At 55.6% G+C, this 18,718-nt stretch overlaps 1 protein-coding gene across 3 annotated transcripts; it reads left to right on the top strand.

Moving 5' to 3' along the window:
• Positions 1 to 4,879: 4,879 nt before the first annotated feature.
• AK1 (adenylate kinase 1) lies at positions 4,880 to 14,590 on the top strand. Of its 3 annotated transcripts, none has more exons than XM_055541235.1 (7): positions 4,880 to 4,962; positions 8,167 to 8,205; positions 9,730 to 9,765; positions 9,948 to 10,111; positions 10,927 to 11,043; positions 13,908 to 14,099; positions 14,352 to 14,590. In XM_055541235.1, exons 2-7 carry the CDS (start codon positions 8,199 to 8,201, stop codon positions 14,418 to 14,420), a joined length of 585 nt encoding a protein of 194 aa, XP_055397210.1. In that variant the 5' UTR covers positions 4,880 to 4,962; positions 8,167 to 8,198; the 3' UTR covers positions 14,421 to 14,590. The 3 variants fall into 3 exon arrangements, with proteins under 3 accessions (XP_055397210.1, XP_055397211.1, XP_055397212.1); XM_055541236.1 differs by lacking the exon at positions 4,880 to 4,962 and adding an exon at positions 5,059 to 5,123; XM_055541237.1 differs by lacking the exon at positions 4,880 to 4,962 and adding an exon at positions 5,342 to 5,361.
• Positions 14,591 to 18,718: the final 4,128 nt, after the last annotated feature.

The raw sequence follows: 18,718 nt of genomic DNA, 5'->3' as shown, positions 1-18,718 counted from the left end.
CGGAGCTGGCGGGTGGTGAGAATGGCCCCCGCCTTTGCCTTGGTTCACATATATATTCACTCAGTTGGTAGCCACGGGCCATGTGCTGTGTGAGGTGCAATTGATGAGGGAGGGGATGTCAGGAGGGAAGAAGGGCCCGAATGGAAGCCTGGCGGGGGAACCCACAGCCCTGCTCGGTAGGCAGTGGGGCGGCCAAAGAAGGGAGCAGTGGAAGATGAGACCACTAGGGACAGGGTGGCAGAAGGCCGCGAGGGCCAATCTGATGGGCAAAGCCTCCATCCTTCCTGCTTGGAGAGGCCGTCCTTGCTCAGACAGCAGCAGGATGAGGAGGCGGCTGGGAGGCCTGGGGTCTGGGCCCGAGGTGACCAGACAGTAATGGTGGTGATGGTGGGTGTATCTGAGGGACGGGACTCCCGGCAAAGTCATTACATGGGGGGAGCCTAGATCCGCCTGGGAAGGGGATACAGGGACGTGACACACTTCCAGCCCCATGTAAAGGCTACTGGGAATCGGGGTGCAGGCAGAGGTTTCGGGGGGTGCAGGGGGCGGGATTTCTTCCAGAATGCTGTGGTCTCCTGTCTCCCAACCAGTGGCACAAAGGGGACGCCAGCAGGAGGGAGTCAAGACGGGTTGGTTGCTGGGGGTGGACCATGGGATAGCCCAGTTCAGAATCAGCAAGTAGGACTTTGATGGAAGATGTTGAGAGCAAGAGGCCTGGGGTCCAATCCTCAACCGCCCCGTGCTCTTTCCTCCTCAGAATAGACCCAACCGAGACAGGGCCACTCTCGGCCAAACTTAGCTTCCTGAAGCCACCTCATCATGGCCAGCTTTGCTCTGAAACCTTCACTGGCTTCCCACCATGGTCAGGACCAAGTCCACCTCCTAGTTGGGGGTTCAGGGCCCTCCCGTGAACCCTTTTACCCGGGTACCCCTCCTTGGGGGAGGGGGCATCTCCCACTCGCTGCCAACCTCACATGCGCTGCTTGAAGCAGCCACTCCAGCTGCTTCCTGCGGATGCTCTGCTGTCTGGCCAGGCCCGCACGGGGCAGCTCCACACCCCAGCCCCATGTGCTGGACGCATGGATCCAGCTGTGCACCTCAAAGAGTGGCCGCCTCAGATGTGTCCCCTGAAGCCGGCTCACTGGAATTCTTTTTTAGCTAGAGTATTTTCAAAAAAAATTTTTTTAATTGGTTTCATTCTGTATGGTTATATTTTAGGTATTTTTTTATGTTTTAAAATAACTTGAACTATACAAACACGATGGGCTTCCCTGGTGTCTCAGATGGTAAAGAATCTGCCTGCAGTGCAGGAGGCCCAGGTTTGATCTCTGGGTCAGGAAGATACTCTGGAGAAAGGAAATGGCAACCCACTTCAGTACTGTTGCCTGGAGAAACCCACGGACACAGGAGCCTGGCAGACTATGGTGCATGATGTTGCAGAGTTGGACACAACTGAGCTACTAACACAACATACAAACACTGTAAGATAGAAAGCAAGGGGGTCACCCAGTTCTACTCCCTGGTGACAGTCTAATCTTCCAGATTTTTCTTCCATGTACCTTTTTCATTTCCCTTCCCTTCCTTCCTTTTTCTCCTTCCCTCCTTCCCTGCTGCTTCCCTCCCTTCCTCCTGTCTTCTCTCTCTCTCTCTCTTTTTTTTTTCTTTCTTTAGATTGTAGCTGGGAAAAAAAAAAAATCCTGAAACTTTAATATCTCAGCACTGGTGGAAAACCCATAGATCATATGCAAAGGAAATAATGAAAACAGGTGCCTAATATATTTTTTGTTCAGTCTGTAAGATTTCAAAAATTTTTTTATTGTGGTAAAAAAAAAAAACACATAAGATTTACTACTTACCCTTTTTTAAGTGCACAGTTTAGTAGTATTAAGTATATTTACATTGCGTTTTTTTCCATTGTGAAACAGACTCCAGAACTTTTTCATCTTGCATATCTGAAACTCTAAACCTATTGAACAACTGCTCTGAATTTCCCCTTCCCCTCCGCCCCTGGTAACCATCGCTCTTACTTTCTGTTTCTACAAATTTGACTGCTTGAGACCCTTTGTATAAATAGAATCATACAATATTTGTCTTTTTGTAACTGGCTTATTTCACTTAGCCTAATGTCCTCACGGAGAAGGCAATGGCACCCCACTCCAGTACTCTTGCTTGGAAAATCCCATGGACGGAGGAGCCTATTAGGCTGCAGTCCATGGGGTCGCTAAGAGTTGGACACGACTGAGCGACTTCACTTTCACTTTTCACTTTCATGCATTGGAGAAGGAAATGGCAACCCACTCCAGTATTCTTGCCTGGAGAATCCCAGGGATGGGGAGCCTGGTGGGCTGCCATCTATGGGGTCGCACAGAGTCGGACACGACTGAAGTGACTTAGCATAGCATAGCAATGTCCTCAAGGTACATCTATAGATGCTTGTTGTATTTAGGAAACGCGTTGCAAAGCCTTTAAGGCAGAAGTGCAAGTCCCGCCTTCACTCAGGGGATCCTGTGCCCACCCTTGCTCTCTTTGTTTTGCTTTAGTTCATCAACTTTAAGATACCATTGATTTGATTATAAGACAGAGCTATTTCAGGGACTTCCCTGGTGGTTACGTGTCTGAGACTCTGCGCTCCCAGTGCAGGGGGCCGGGGTTCGATCCCTGGTCAGGGAACTAGATCCCACCTGTTGCAACTAAGGGTTTGCATGCCACAGCCAAAGAGCAAAGATCCCATGGGCTGAAAATAAGACCCAGCAAAGCCAAATAAATAAATATTAAAGAAAAAAGTTGAAAAAACAGATACCATTGATTCAATTATAAGACAAAACTGTTTCAATGACTTCCCTGGTGGTCCAGTGGCTGAGACTCCACACTTCCAATGTAGGGCATCCAGGGTCGATCCCTGGCCAGGGAACTAGATCTCTCTTGCCACAATTCAGAGTTCACGTGCAGCAGCTAAAGACCCTGTGTGCAGCAGCAAAGATAGAAGACCCCAGGTGCCACAACTAAGACCCGGCATAGCCTAATAAATAAATATTAAACAAGCAAAACCAATTTCAGAGATGTTAAAATGGAGAAAAAAAATTATAGGGCTAGATTTTATGCCACACACACACGTTTAGAATTATTTTCACTCAGGTGGGATAAGATCAATGCAGTTGGGCCCTTAGCCTCTTCCTCTTGCCCACTAGCTACATAGACCTCCAGCTTCCCTTCTTTCGCTGACTCTAGGGCGGTTGCCAGCTCCCCACCCTGACTGTCTGTACCACTGCCCCCCTATCAGTTGGTCTGCACTAGTACACATTCTGTGCCCGCTCGTGGGATCCCTAAGAGCAGAGAGTCACACGGATGATTGACATCATCAATTTGCCTTCCCCAAAGGTTGCGCCCATGCCCACAACCACCTACAGCTTTCGAGAGGGCCTTTCAAACAATTTCTAGGGCAGACTCTCTGACCCACGACTCACCCCTCCCACAGACGGGGAAACTAAAATCCCAACGAGTAAGAGCCTTGTCTGATGTCACAGGTGGTAGTGTTGGGCTTAGGCCCAAGCCTCCTGGTATCCAGGATGCTGTTGTTGCTAAAAAGAAGCCACCCATCTAAGGTGGCCTCACTCTCCTGAGAGTCTTACCCTCTCGCTTAAACACCTTCCATGGCTCCTTAGTGCCTGCAAGACAAGTTCCAGATTCAACCCACTCTACCATTTGGGGCTGCTGCCTTCAAGGTCGTGATATGGTCTAGCAGTCAAGTGCATGAGTTCTGAAGCTACGTGGTCCTAGGCTCTCATCTCTGCTCTGCTACTTCATTGAGCAACTATTGCTGTGTCCCCGTCTCATGAAAAATGCTGGGTAAATACTTCGCTCTCTACCTGGGAACCCCAGGCAAGCTCTTTTACAGCTGTGACCCTCATTTTCCTTCTTTGTGTTTAAGGATAGCAGATGTGGTCTGAGTCCAGTGCTCTGCCCAGCACTTGGTGCCCAGTGAGCCTCATTAATGGGAGCTGTTCTTTGCATCAGGACTATCAGTCCCCATTTGTGCCCACAGCATTCTTAATGTCCCACATCCTCAAGCTGGCCTCACTGGGAACGCCTGGCAGCGGCATGGGGGCAGGGCTGTTTTTGTTTTTTAAATAATCTTCTACACTACCACAGGCTCAGATGGTAAAGAATCTGCCTGCCAAGCGGGAGACACAGGTTCGAACCCTGGGTCAGGAAGATCCCTTGGAGAGGGGAATGGCAGCCCACTCCAGTGTTCTTACCTGGAAAATCCCATGGACAGAGGAGGCTGGCGGGCTACAGTCCCTGGGGTTAGAAAGAGTTGGACACAATTGAGCATGCACACATGCACGCAGCCACTGGCTGGGAGATGGATATGTGGGTGATCTTCGGAGTTCTGGGGAGTTACAGTCCCAGAGAAGCTCTTGAGGCCCCTTTCAACAGAGGAGGAGGAATTCTGCGTGGCTGTTGGCCCAGAGACTTCAGGGCAGGATCTGAGGAGGGGCTGGGGGCTTGTCTGGACAGCAAAGCCCCCAGAACACATACCTTGGTCCCCTCCACCCCGTTTCTGGCCTCTCTCTCTGCCATGGATTTGCTGTGGGATTTTGTGCAAAGAGCCTCTCCTCTCTGGGCGTCAGCTTCCCCAGCGGTCATCGAAGAAGCCTGGTCCGGTCCCCCTGGAGTGATGCAGGTACAGTGGAAGTAACAGAGGAATGAAAACCCCTTGGGAAGCTGCACAGTGCCACCTGGGGGTGCATGGCCTGGCTTCCCACCAGGGCTCCGCTCCGGTCCAGCGCCCCCTCCCTTCCCGGTCCGCTCTCCCTCCCTCCCTCCCTGCCATCACGGAGCGCCGGCTCCCGGCATGCCGCGCGCCGCTGACAGCCTTATAAATAGTCTCCTTTGCGGGCGGCTGGCGAGGACAGGGAGGGCACGCACTGGCCCCTGTGTCCACCCTCACCCTTCCCCCAGGTCAGTGTGTGCCCGTGTGTGTGCTTGTGCACGTGTGTTGGGGCGGGGGCGCCCCTGCTGGGAGTCGGGAAGCTACACGCACCTGGGGGAATTGTGTGTCTGTGTGTGTCGAGGTCTCCTCAGGCTTCGTGTAGCTGTGTTCGTATCCCAGCTTGTGATCTGTAAGTATCTGCCTGGCGGTATTCCCCAGGCTCTGCACTAGATGTCTGTGCCACACTGTGTGTGTCCTGGGGATGGGTGTGTGTGTGTGTGTGTTGCTCTCCCTCCTGGCCTCCGTGACAGTCACCTCTTTGTCCCGCTGGCACTCCTGGGGCTCCAGGTCCCTGCCCTTGGCCCGTCTCAGCTGGGGACCTGGGAGGAGAGCTGTGACTGGGCTCCCTGCCCCAGGACCTGGGAAGGGTAAGCCTAGGTGTTGGGAGGAGCTATCCTGGCATGTCATTTTGAGTGCAGGGGGGACGGGAAACCCCCTGGATGTTTGGCCCCCTGCCCCAGCCTCCTGAAAGGGCAGGGGTTCAGAGGGACCCCTGAGCCAGCCCGTGGGGCCTTTCCTGAGTGCCATTCAGCTACCTACCTGGGACCCTCCAGCAGCAGCTGGACTGGGCTTGGGGGCTTGCACCCAGAGAGGGGACCCCAGCTGCCCAAGGTCACACAGCTGAGTGATAAGAGTTGGGACTTGAACCCTAGCCAGTTGCCAACCACTGAGAAAGCTGCTTCTGGTCAGGAGCTGGGAGGCCTGGCTCTTGCCCTGGTCTTGCCTTGTGATTGAGGTGAAGTCGCGGTCCCTTTGGGCCTTGGTCTTCCGGGCCCCTCAGCAGGCCACCCAGTCATGTGAGGAGTTGCCGTGGTCCTGACCTGGGGGCCTTATAAGGCCTGGGTGCTGAGGCCGTAACCCAACTCTGCCCTGGACCCTTGGCCTCTGTGAGGACTCCTCACAACCCAAGTTATTTTGGACCAAGAAGCAGCAGGTGCCAGCAGGGCAGAGGGGCTTAGGTTACCAGAAGGGGGTGGGGCGGGGTGGGGTTGGGGTCCAGGCCACCTCTCAGGGCGTCACCGCAGGCTGTCCCTGGCCAGGGGGACCCTCTCCCTCCCCCACCAGCATCGGAGGGCCACTGGCAGCTCTTAGCGTTCCTTTAGCACACTCAGCAGGAAAGAGGCTATAGCTCGTACCCCATGGGGGGCAGGACGGTCAGAAAGATGCTGAAGGACCTAGCAGATGCCAGGCTCAGGGCAGCAGAGAATGTCGCCCCCAGTGTGACCCCAGCCAGGCCCTGGAGCAGGTCTCTCCTCCTCCCCAAGCCTCACTTCCCTCCCAAGACGGCTGTGAGGATGGAGTGAGGCCCCAGCCCCATGCTCAACCAGGGCCAGGCCTGGAGGGGTGGGACACAGGCCTGCAGTACAGCAGAGAGGCCCAGTACAGCGTGGTGTGTGCGATGCTGGAGGCCGGTCACCTGCCAGGGTGGGAGCAGAGGGCAGAGTCCAGGAAGGCTTCCTGAAGGAGGTGGGACCTGAACTGAGTCCTCAACAATAGCTCCTTGGGGAAGGGCATTCAGGTGTTGGGTGCAACATTAGCTGGGACCTGCAGGTGGGACACGATCGTGGTGAGTGAGGGAGCTTCAAGCAGCTCAAGCAGTGGCCCCCAGGGGAGGGTTCCCAAGGGGGCCGGATTGCTGGGCTTGATCAGCTACATTATGGTTTATTTGGGGGATGGAGGGGGCCTCAGGTGGAAGTGTTTCAAGCAGGCAAGGATGTGATTTGATGCTTGTCAGAGAAAATCCTGCAGGTTGCCTGGTGGGGTGTGGAGGTGGGGAGGCCCATGGGAGGCCGGGCAATGGCCAGTTTCCCTGCTTGGAACAAGGAAGTGGCTGTGAGGACACAGACCGGAGGGAAGTTCTGGAGCGAGAGGGCTGGGACGTGCTTGTGTGGGGTGGAGGTGGGTGGGGAGAAGGGCGTTCATGCTGACCGGGGCCTCTGGCTGGGCGATAGAGTACGTGGCTTCGGATGATGTAAGGGCTGTTTAGAGGCTGGGGCTCTCTGGGGTCTCTGGGCCTGTCCAGGGGCTGTGTTTGTGGGAGGCTGGGAAGAGAGGCCTGGGCTGGCTGGGCAGAGATGAGAGTCCAGGGCACCTGAGGCCAACAGTGAGAGGGCAGAGTAGGGGCACCAGGCAGGGGTCCCTGGCAGAAGGAATGCTGGCCCAGGCTTCGGGGTCAAAGGTTAAGGCAAAAAGGTCTGTGGTGGTTGCTGTGAGCCTTGGGGAGGGCTGGGGGGTGAGGAGTGAAGAAGTGGGAACCAAAGATGTTTCGTGGCAACTCCAGAGAGACTGATGGGAAGGGGAGAGGGAGGGAGACCTCTGAACTGTGGATGCAGAGGGGTGTGGTCCCAAGAGGCACTGGGCTTGATTGACAAGCTGAGGGGAAAATGGGGTGCAAGGTCCTCAGGCAGGGAGGGGGCAGGGGCCATGTTGGGGTGGAAGTTGGGCCTTCCACCCAACTCTGCTGCTGTACAGCAGAGAGGCCCAGTATAGCATGGTGTGTGCGATGCTGGAGGCCGGTCACCTGCCAGTGTGGGAGCGGAGGGCAGAGTCCAGGAAGGCTTCCTGAAGGAGGTGCGACCTGAACTGAGTCCTCAACAATAGCTTCTTGGGGAAGGGCATTCAGGTGTTGGGTGCAACATTACAGGGGCGGGAGCCGGGGGACTCGCTCAGTTGAGAACCGTGCAGGCTGTGGACCAAGTACAGACCCGCAGCTCTCTCCCCTTGGGCCTCTGTGTCCCTTTGAACATCGTGGTCCAAACCCCTCCTAGATGAGGCACCTTCCCACCTCCCGGGCTTTCATCCTGCTCTGGGGAGCGTTGTCAAGGTGTTGGGCAGACGCAAACCCAGGGACTGTTTTCCGGGACTTGGGAGGGAAACAGTTCAGCAGTTGCAGGAGCCGCTGTTTACGCCTCTGGCTGTCACCCTCATTGTTGGGTGGGCGGAAGGGGCTGCTGCCCGCCCTCTGTGAGACAGGTGAGGCAGTGGAGGCACCCCAAGGAAAGGTGACTTCGGTAAGATCTCCCAGCCTCCTGGGCCTCCCCTGCCCCCAGCGGCCCCTCCATCCCCAGAAGACCAGGCCAGGGCCTGGCCCCCACCTTGGGGGGCTGCCGGGGTCAGAGGCTGGATGTCCAAGAAATCCTCCTAACTTGGCTGCCTGTGCCCTTGTCTTGCAGAGCACTGACTCGGCTGCCCGGATCACAGCAGGATGGAAGGTATGGAAGCATCTCTCCTTGCTCGCTCACAGCATGGGCCTCAGTGTGCCCATCTGTTAAAGGGGTGTGCTTTTGGGAGATATGCGGGGACGGTTTGGAGGTAGCTCTGGAGCTGCCAGAAGGACCTGTCTGGGGGCCTCCGGCATCTTTCTCAGGCCTCTTGGGCCTCTCGCACAATGTACCAGCTCCAAGATTAATTTTAGAAGGAATGAGGCTTCCTTGAGGCTTCTCAGGGCCCCATAGCTCACCTCCTACACTGGTATTTATAGAGCTGAATCTCTGGCTCTTTCTGGAGGGGGGGCACAGCGCTGGTGAGGGAAGGCCTGCCCTGCGGAGAGGCCCCAAGCGTGCAAATGCCAAGGCAAACAAGGACACGCTCCTGCCCCTCTCCCGGACCAGTGGGGTTGAGTCTTCAGGGTGTCTTGGGCTCTCCTGGCTCCTGCAGGCTGGGTCCTGCAGGGAGACGTGGGCAGAGCGCCCGGCTGGCCCGCCTCCTGGCGACACCACCCATCCCATCCCTGGCACTGGGTCCCGGCCCAGGCGGCTCTTAAAGGAGCCCAGTGGGCCTGGCTGCTGCTGGCGCCTGAAGCCAGCAGTCATCCTTCCACCCCCAGGGCTCTGAACATAGGTACCGCTGGGCTGTGTGGGCGCCCCCCCCCCAACTCCCAGGCTTGTACCCTTTCACATGGCCGCAGACGATGAAAGCCCATGGAAGTCATTCTAGCAGCTCCTCAAGACCCCTGGGAGCTTGCCAAGCTCACCTCCCCATTGGCACACAGCGAGCTCCTACTTCCCTGAGAAACGGAGAAGCCTGGGCAGCTTGGAAAGAGGCCCCTGCCCCAGTCCCAGCAGGCGCCTGCCTCCAGGCCTCAGTCCCTTCTGTATGGTGGGGCTGCGGTCCGGTGGAATTCTGAGGTGGAGGTTGAAACGCAAGCTCCCTCCCGCCCTCTCTAAGCAAGGGTTCCATGTGCCCACCACAGCCCTCTTCCCCAGCAACCGTCTCCAGGGCAACATATGTTGTGGTTGCCAACTCCACACTGGTACCGCCTAGGGGAGGCAGGCGATGGGCAGGCCCAGAGCCTGAGGGGGGAAGGCTGGGGGACACAGCAGACCGGGACCATGGGGGCCTGCTGCTCGGGGACAGACCCCCGCATCATGGAAGACTCTAGAGCCAGAGGTGACCCAGCGCCTTGGTCCAGCCGCCCACAGGGAGGGGCCGTGAGGGTGGGCGTCTGAGCCCCTGAGCATCACCCTCACGGCCTGTGCGGAGCCCGTGACTTCCAGGCCTTGGTCCCTGCGGGTCTCTCCGCCTGGATCAGCCTCACCTCCCCGGCCTGTCCTGGTCTCTGCATTTCCCTCGCCCCGTATCCCTCGCTCTGGGCTGACTCATTTGCCTCTCTGACGCGAACATGAGCGGTGTCCGTCCCTCTGCCTGGGGCTCAGCACAGGCCTGGGACCTCAGAGGTGCCTCTGGCTCCTTGTCCAGTGACTCACCAAGCTCCGCTCCCCTCTTCTCTCCCACAGAGAAGCTGAAGAAAACCAAGATCATCTTTGTGGTGGGTAAGTCCAAGGCAGGCGGGTGAGGCAGCGAGAAGGGCGCGGCTTCAAAGGCCTCCCGGTGGGAGCCTGGGCCTGGGGGGCACCCTGGACTCTGCCCCCACCTCTCTGGGTGGCCAGGGAAGACACCCTGTCCCTGCAGAGGTCCCGTTTCTCGGGGCTTCTGAATGGGTGGGCGCTTGCAGGCGGGCCCGGCTCGGGGAAGGGCACCCAGTGTGAGAAGATCGTGCAGAAGTACGGCTACACCCACCTCTCCACCGGAGACCTCCTGAGGGCTGAGGTCAGCTCGGGCTCGGCTAGGGGCAAGATGCTGTCAGAAATCATGGAGAAGGGGCAGCTGGTGCCACTGGTGAGTGGGCCCCGGCGGGGTGAGGGTTGTGGGGGGAGGTGGTGGCCCTGCGTGGACGCCAGCCAGCAAAGCCCATGACACACCGGCAGGGCTGACCATGACCTTCCCTGGCTCTGAACCCTCCTGAGAGTCTTCATTGCCGTTGGCAGAAAATTCCTTCCAGAAGCTCCCAAGAGCCTCCAGGACCTGCCTGCCGACCCCCTTCAGCACCCCTCCCTACACCCCCGAGTCTTCACCCCTGGCCCCAGCTCTCCACCCTCCCTGCACCCTGGCCTTTCTATCCCCTCACATTCATCACACTCCTTCCTGCCTGGAATGTTCCTTCTTCCTCAGCTTTCAGACCTTGCTGACTCCCTCAGATTTGGGCCAAGACCCTCCCCCCCACTTTAGACTCCCGCCCCCCACTTTAGACTCCCGCCCCTGCTTCTTTGTCAGTATATAGCCCGTGTCATTCTTGCAAACTATAAATGAACTGTGTAATGGTCTGTCCCCTCAGCAGACTGTGAGTGTGCTGAGGACAGGGAAGGTCTACTTTGTTCAGAGCTGTGTCCTCAGGGCTCAGACAGGAGGCTGGAAGGAGGGGCCCAGTCATATTATTGAGTGAATGAAGAAATGAATGGATGAATGAATGAATGGCCTGATCAATCAGTTAAGTCTTCGCAATTCAGAGAAGGCTTCCTGGAGAGGGCAGCTTGTTTGGGAAATCTGTGTTAGGGCAGAAAGCATTTCTAACTGTGGGCTGGCTTGTGCAGAGGCTCGAGCAGGGCCTGGAGAAGAGGGGCTCATGACCCCCGCTTCTTTTGCTGTGCCTCCAGGAGACAGTGCTGGACATGCTCCGAGACGCCATGGTGGCCAAGGTAGATACTTCCAAAGGCTTTCTGATTGACGGCTACCCCCGGGAAGTGCAGCAGGGGGAGGAGTTTGAGCAGAGGGTAAGTGCAACCCTGGGATGCTGTGACATGGAGCGGGCAGGCAGGAGCTGCCGTGATGGGCAGTTTTGAGACGAGAGAGAGATAGACTGACCGTCGGAGGGTGGCGGGGTGGGCAAGGAGGAAGCCCAGGAATGACTCTTTGGAGGCCTTTCTGAAGTCTAAAGGAAAATGAGTAGAAGAGGAGGCAGCAGGCTGGGGAGTTCACAAACCTGGCCATGGGTTCCCATTCAGCTGTTTGAGGCCTTGGGCCAATCATTCTGCCTCTCTGAACCTCCGTGTCTCCAACTGCAAAATGGGGACAGACATTATCCTTGAAAAGTAGCATGGGGGTTAGAGAGAATGCACCTTCAAAAGTGGGGCTTGGCACCCCGTGAACACACATTCAGAGGGGCAGGAAGCAGCATGGAAGGTCAGGGGATGTGGGGAGAACAGAGTCTGTGGCGCAGGGCAACTCGGAGTACCTTGGGGAGGGAGGTGCAGGCCTGGCTGAGGTCTTGAATGCCATGTGGGGAGTCTAGTCCCCTTCCAGGCACCACAGGAAGTCTGGCTGGACAGAGACAGCCTTGAAGAGGAGGGCTCTGAGCTGCCTGGCACGAGTATCCTCCAGGAGGATCTTCTCCAGGGTGGGAACACCTCACCCAAACACACACATGTACAGGTAGGTGACCACAGGTACATACAAGCACAGGTTCATGTACACACAAGTACTGACAGACACATGAGCACAAGGCAGAGGCGTATGTACACACGTACAGATACACACAGATGTACTCAGGTATACACAGAGACTGTACACATGTACACACACGTACAGATGTACACACGTACACACGCAAGTGTACACACATAAACACGCCTCTGATGTATGCCAGTATCTCTGACGTCACAGGCCATATGGGGAAACAGAGGAAACTGCGAGTTCTCAGGAGGAGGGAGAGGTCAGCAAGGGCGGATGGGGACTCAGGGGCAGCTGTCAGCAGCAGGGCCATATATGGGGAGGACTTGACATCTTAGGGGGCTGGGGTAGGACAGACTTCCATCTCTAGTGCCCATCTCTGTGAGACTGGGCCATCTTTGGGCTTCCACAGCTTTGAGCCTCACCCAGTAGGAATATACCATATTTCTTAAAAAAAATGTTTTTGGCTGCTCTAGGTCTTAGTTGCAACACACGGGATCTTTAACTGCAGCATTTGGGCTTTTATTTGCAGCTTATGGGTTCTAGTTCCCTGATCAGGGATCAAACCTGAGCCCCCTGCATCAGGAGTAAGGAGTCTTAGCCATTGGACCACCAGGAGAGTCCCAACACTGTATTTCTCGACCTCTAAGAGGCTGCAGGACCTCAAGAAAGTGTCTATCCTGGCCTGGGACTCAGTTTCCCTATCTGTGAGATGGGGATTGGCTGGGCTTCCTTCGAGCTAGGAGGCCATGGATCCTGAAGTCCGATGCCAGGCAGCCCTGAGCATGTCCCGATGTACCAGGTTTGTGATGTCACTTCAGGCCGTGACAATCACATCTAGAAAATGTGGTCAATGAAAGACCCCAAACTTTCTGGGGCTGTTGTGGGTGATATTGTGGGTGCTGGACTTGGCACAGGGCCCAGCTCCACTGTGTCCTCCAGCCTCTGGACACCTGGTGTGCTTGGCTCTGGCCACCAGGTGGCGCCTGGGCCTCACTGAAGGAGGACTGGTCGACCTGGTCCTTCCAAACCTTCTCCGCAGATGAAATGCTTGTTCCAATGACAGTGACGTTGTTGAGAACCCCCAGAGCTAAGCAGCCCCTCGCCCCTTCACTCAGCCCTTGTTCCTTTGTCAGGTTCGCGTCAGCCCTGCAGGTATAAGATGTATCTACCTGCCCTCAGGGGCTCCAGCCTGCCTGGGAGAGGGATGTTAAGTAAATAACCAGAGGCAAGGCTTCCCAGGTAGCTCCATGGCTCTGCCTGCCAATGCAGGAGCTGCAAGAGATGAGGGTTCGATCCCTGGGTTGGGAAGATCCCTTGAAGGAGGCAATGACAACCCAGCCCACTCCAGTATTCGTTCTGGGATCATCCCATGGACAGAGGAGCCTGGTAGGCTACAGTCCATGTGGTTGCAGAGTCTGAAGCAACTGAGCACTCACGCACACACTCCTGAGACAAGCTCAAGGCAGAAGTAACGGGGACTGATTGCAAGAAAGTGAAAGAGCGTGTTAGTCGCTCAGTCTTGTCCAACTCTTTGAGACCCCATGGACTATATAGCTCGCCAAGCTCCTCTGTCCATGGGATTCTCCAGGCAAGAATACTGGAGTGGGTTGCCATTTCCTTCTCCAGGGGATCTTCCCTACCCAGGGATCGAACCCAAGTCTCCTGCATTGCAGGCAGATTCTTTACTATCTGAGCCACCAGGGAGAGCATCCCAGAGAGCTGGGGTCGTAGTTGGGGTGGGGGAGGGGGCATCTGAGAAGACTGCCCTAGAGGAATGAGATTTTAGCTCAAATCGGAAGGCGAGCCCTTGGTGTTGAGGGAAAGGGTTTCTGACTGAGGTTCCCAGAACGAGCAGAGGCCTGGCGAGGAGGGGATGAGAGCCCAACCACAGCTAGTTATGTGGCCAAAGCCAGGACAGCAAAGGCATGAGGAGCATGAGATGAGGAGGGCAGGTCAGGTGAGGAGTTAGGACTTTCTCCTGAGGGCGCTGGGGAGCCGTGGAAGAGGTGTGAGCAGGGGAGGGGCAGGGCAAATCGGTTTGAGCAAGCTTCCTCAGGCTGCCTTGGGGAAGGAAGGGCTGGAAGGAATGGGTGGGTTTCAGGTGGGCCTCAGAAGTGGAACGTGGAGGAGAAGGTGGCCCCAGGGGGCAGGAATGGACCTTCTGTAAACAACACCCTGCCCACAGATCGCACAGCCCACGCTACTGCTCTATGTGGACGCCAGCCCTGAGACCATGATCAAGCGGCTCCTGAAGCGCGGAGAGACCAGCGGACGTGTGGACGACAACGAAGAGACCATCAAGAAGCGTCTGGAAACCTACTACAAGGCCACAGAGCCCGTCATCGCCTTCTACGAGAAACGCGGCATTGTTCGCAAGGTGCGGGCCCAAGAGAAAACCTGGGTCTTTGCCTGGCATGGCCTCCAATTGCTGTCACCTTGGGACAGCCCTCCTGATTGGGCCTTGGTTTCCCTCACTGGTTGGACAAGAGGCTGCTGTCCACTGTGGCTGGGCTTGGGGAGCCTGGCTTGGCCTCTGGGGGTGGGGTCAGCCCCCTGCCTTGGTGGGGTCCACCCAGCCTCCTCACCAAGCCCCGTAGGCCTCCTGCCCTCATGGCCCATCTCCCTACAGGTCAATGCTGAAGGCTCTGTGGACAATGTCTTCTCCCAGGTCTGCACCCACCTGGACGCCCTCAAGTAGCCAAGCTGGAGCCCCCTCCCCAGCGAGAGCCCCACCCCACCCTCGTCCTGACTTGAGGCCTTCCTGGCCTGAGCTCAGCGCCTCCACCCTGCCCGGCTGAGCACAGGCAGAGGAAGCCACTTTATCCTGTTTTCATGGACAGCCGAGCACTAAAGGAGTTTCCAAGGACATTCAGTTTTATTCCTTTTTCTTTGCTTCCATCAGGGTTGATTCACAGGGCGTGGACGCCCCAGTCTTGAGTCCCCAGCCCCTCCCCCTCTGGTTCCTTGTTGGGGCCCCTCTCAACACACTTCAGCTGGCGCCCTTCTCCTTGCTCCAGTGGAAAATCCCCCCCACACAGGGGTGTGTTGGGCACGGGCTGTGCCAGGCCGGGGGACGCTGGGTGATGGAGGTGGGGTCCTGGTTCTCAGGGGCTCATGGTCAGGCAGAGCTGAGCCCTGGCCTGGCTTCCCCTGTATCCTTGCTGTGTGACCTTGGCCCTGAGCCCCTCAGCTCTCTGAGCATGTTTTCTGTTCCAAACCGTCGCTGGGGACAGGGCTGGAGCAGGCAGCATGGTCATGGGCTGGGGGTGGGGGTAGGGGCTCCCCGGGCAGGGAGGGCAGAACACATCAGCTGGCTGGGTGGGCAGTGAGTTGGCCTCCTTGGCGCGAGACGCTCTGAGGGTCTGGACAGGGCACTGGGAATGAAGGGGGGTCATGGTCAAGGGTGCCTCCCTGGAGGTGAGACCTGCAGGATGTCCCACCATGCAGCCCTGGACAGGTCACAACCTTCCCTCCCCAAGCCCGTTTCCAAATCTGAATTAGGCTCAGTGCTCCTCCCTCTACCCCCCAACCAAGGTTAGGACAAGAACACACCGAGCCAGGGGTGTGAGTGGTCAGTACCACAGCCTGTGGAACCACAGACCAGAGCAGCCTTGGCAGGATGCTTTGGGAATGCCTCAGAATCCCCCAGAATCCCCCTGGAGAACTATCTTCCCTCTTCTGTTCTCTTTCACGCCTTGACCTCATCATGGAGAGCATCTCCCTTGGTGCTCGCGTGTCCCTAACCCCTGTCCCAAGCCCAGCTGGCTCCCTTTAAAGCCAAGAGAGTCTCCAGCAGGGCACCCCTGGCTGGGACGGAATCCTGGGTGGGGTGAGGGCCACCCATGTGTGTGTCCCCTTCTATTTATGGCACGTGCGGCTGGTTTTCCATTTATAGTCATTATTTAAACTTTCCTTTAAAATAAACATATTTAAGTTATAAAAAGTGAGTCTATTGAAAGAAGAACATGAAATTGGTAGATAATAGGGGAGATAGGTTCTAGAAGGCCCGCACCATGAAGCCCTGGGTGGGGTACAGATTGGTCTTCTGCGGCTGGTTAGTCTGTGAGCCACGCCAACCAGGGCACGCAAAGGAGTCCCTACTCGTTCTGTGACCTCAAACCTCGGGGTCTCCTTGTTGAATCTGTCAAAAGGAAAGTGAAAGTGTAGTCATTCAGTCAGGTCCGACTCTCTGAGACACCATGGACTCTAGCCTGCCAGACTTCTCTGTCCATGGAATTCTGCAGGCAAGAATACTGGAGTGGGTTGCCATTCCCTTCTCCAGGGGATCTTCCTGACCCAGGGACTGAACCCAGGTCTCCTTCATTGCAGGCAGATTCTTTACTGTCTGAGCATCTATCAAACTGGGATAAAACACACACAGGCATGCACGCACCTCCTCTGTTGAGGTTGTCATGATCAGTGTGAGGGTAAGTGGAAAAACACGCCCCAAATGATGCAAAGCTAAGAGAAATCTACCTGACAAAATCATCTTCATTACCTTTACTTTTTAAGTACAGCTTCATTAATTCAGATATGTCTTTAGTTTATGAAAACCTAAGCTGACCCAAACTATTCACCATGGAATCACTTTGTTAATAAAAAACAAAACAAAAAAACCCTTGAGAATTTGAAAAAAAAACCACAAACTTTTTAACAGCTCCACCCATCCTTGCCACCGCAAACCTCCCTGTGAGGGTTTCCTTCATTCACGTTTGTTCATTCTACTTTCCAGAGCAACTGCTATGCTCGGAAGACGGGGTCACAAACCCCCTGGTCCATGTGCGGTGGCTCTCGGAACAAGGGCGGCCATATTCACAAAATTCCACCCGAGCTACTCCACCCAGACCAGAGGGGGCCCGGGTGGCAGGAGTTTCCTTGAGCTGGAGCTCTGGAGTGGGGCCTTGAAGGAAACCAGGAGTATGTTTCATTAGGAATGAGAGGGCCTGGAAGGGCAGAGGGGACAGCTCTGCAGAGCCTCAGATGGAGACGGCCCATTGAGTGTGGGGAGGGATGAAGCCTTAGAGGGACAGAAGTACATAATTTGATTCATATATATTCTATTTAATTAATATATTTTAATAGTTATTTATTTGCTGCGTTGGGTCTTAGATGTGGCACGCAGGATCTCTGTTGCAGCATGTGGGACCTTAGTTCTCTGACCAGGGACTGAACCTGTGTCCCTTGCATTATAAGGCGGGTTCTTAACCACTGGAACACCAGGGAAGTCCCAGAGCTTAATTTTTTAATTAACATTTTCAAGCAAACTGAAAACTGGAGGAAATAAAATGATGAACCTCCATACATCCATCACCAACATTTAGTAATTGGCGCGCTATTTTTCCATACCTCATTGTTTTACTTTTGCCAAAGCACTTTTAAGTAAATTACAGATATGAAAACATTTCACCCCTAAAGTCTGACTTCAGTATGACTTTACAATAAGGACCCTTTCCTATATAACCACAACTCATTGGTCCAAGAACACTGGGTTAATAGTAACATTGTAATAGATAATAATCAGACCACATGCACTTTTCCCCGATGGTCCCCAAAATATGTCTGTAGTCAAACCAGGATGCAACCCAGGACCACACACCGCATTTGGTTGTGATTCCATGAAACCTCTTTTAACCTCAAAGTCCTTCCTGCTCTCTGACGCTGACTGTGAAGGGACCGGTGGTCCTACAGAAAATTCCTTTTTCCAGATTCTTCTGTCACTTTCTCGTGGTGGCGTTTCACCCGCTACCCCACCCCTTGAATTTCTTGTAAACTGGAAGTTAGCTGTAGAGGCTTCGTAGATTTAAGAGAAGTCTTTGGGGCAGGAATACCTAATAGACTAAACTCATGAAGGTTTGTTTGTTGGCCACACTGCGAAGCATGTGGGATGTTAGTTCCTCAACCAGGGATTGAACCCGTGCTCCCTGCTTTGAGAGCATGGAGTCTTAACCACTGGCTTGCCCGGGGAAGTCCCAGGAAGAGTTTTTAAACCAGGCAGGACAGTGAGTCCTGCAGCGCTTCCAGTTGTAACCTGCACACACATCTCCCTGGGGTCTTAGAAAAGCTGACTCTGATTCAGCAGGTCTGCTTGGGGCAGGAAGCTGCTGGTCTACAGCCCCCTACTTTGGGGAGCTCAGAGAGGAGCTGCCCTGTGGAGGTGGGAGCCCAGGGAAGGCGTGAGAAGAGGGGGCATCTCTAGAGTCAGTGTGTGCTCAGCGCCTAGTGGCGGGCTGAGAGGGCAACGTGATGGCCAATCCGAGACTGTAGAAATGGTCACTCTTCAGGTCTCTGGGGACCCTCCCAAGATGCAGGAACATTTTAACCATGCCACCTCTCTGTAACCTCAGGGTCTCAGAGAGGAAGCGCTCTCAGGTAGGGAGGTATCCTCAGATGCTCCCGCCCCTGTGGACTGCGCCCCTAAGTCTTGGCCTCGGGGGCCCTGAGGGCCTGGCCGGAGGCACTGAAGTGGGAGAGGAAGGAAGCGGGGAGCGGAGGAGGCCAAGGCTGTCGCCTCCCAGCCGCGAGAGGGGCCTCAAGTAAACAGGAAGGCCTCGCGGCTCCACGGTGGGGGGGCTTCAGAGGGGGGTGCAGAGACCCACTGGACATGCGCAGCTGGCCAACACAGGGCTTCCTCTTTGGCAAGCAGACCCCGAGAGGTTGTGCGACTTGCCCCAGATCACACAGCAAGGCAGGGGCACCCTCACCTTGCTCTACAGCTTCTGCCCCTTCTGGGGGTTGTGGTGAAGGGTCTCCCACCTCTGTTGCCCACCATGGTTCATGGGGTGTTGGAGAGTCTCATCTCTTCTTGGACCTCAGTTTCCCTTTCTATGAACTTGGAGTCCCTACAACACAGAGGTGCTAGAATCCCAGCCCAGTAGAATCCTTCTGCCTCTTAGATTGTCGTCACGGGCATGGTCATCTAGACCTTGGGCATGGTCAGGTTTTACCAAGAAGGTCAGCATCACCCAAGAGGCAGCATGTACCAGGACCATTTCCCGG

Source organism: Bubalus kerabau, chromosome 11, assembly GCF_029407905.1.
Source record: "Bubalus kerabau isolate K-KA32 ecotype Philippines breed swamp buffalo chromosome 11, PCC_UOA_SB_1v2, whole genome shotgun sequence".
Taxonomy (NCBI): domain Eukaryota; kingdom Metazoa; phylum Chordata; class Mammalia; order Artiodactyla; family Bovidae; genus Bubalus; species Bubalus kerabau.
This window is presented reverse-complemented; position numbering and strand designations above follow the sequence as displayed.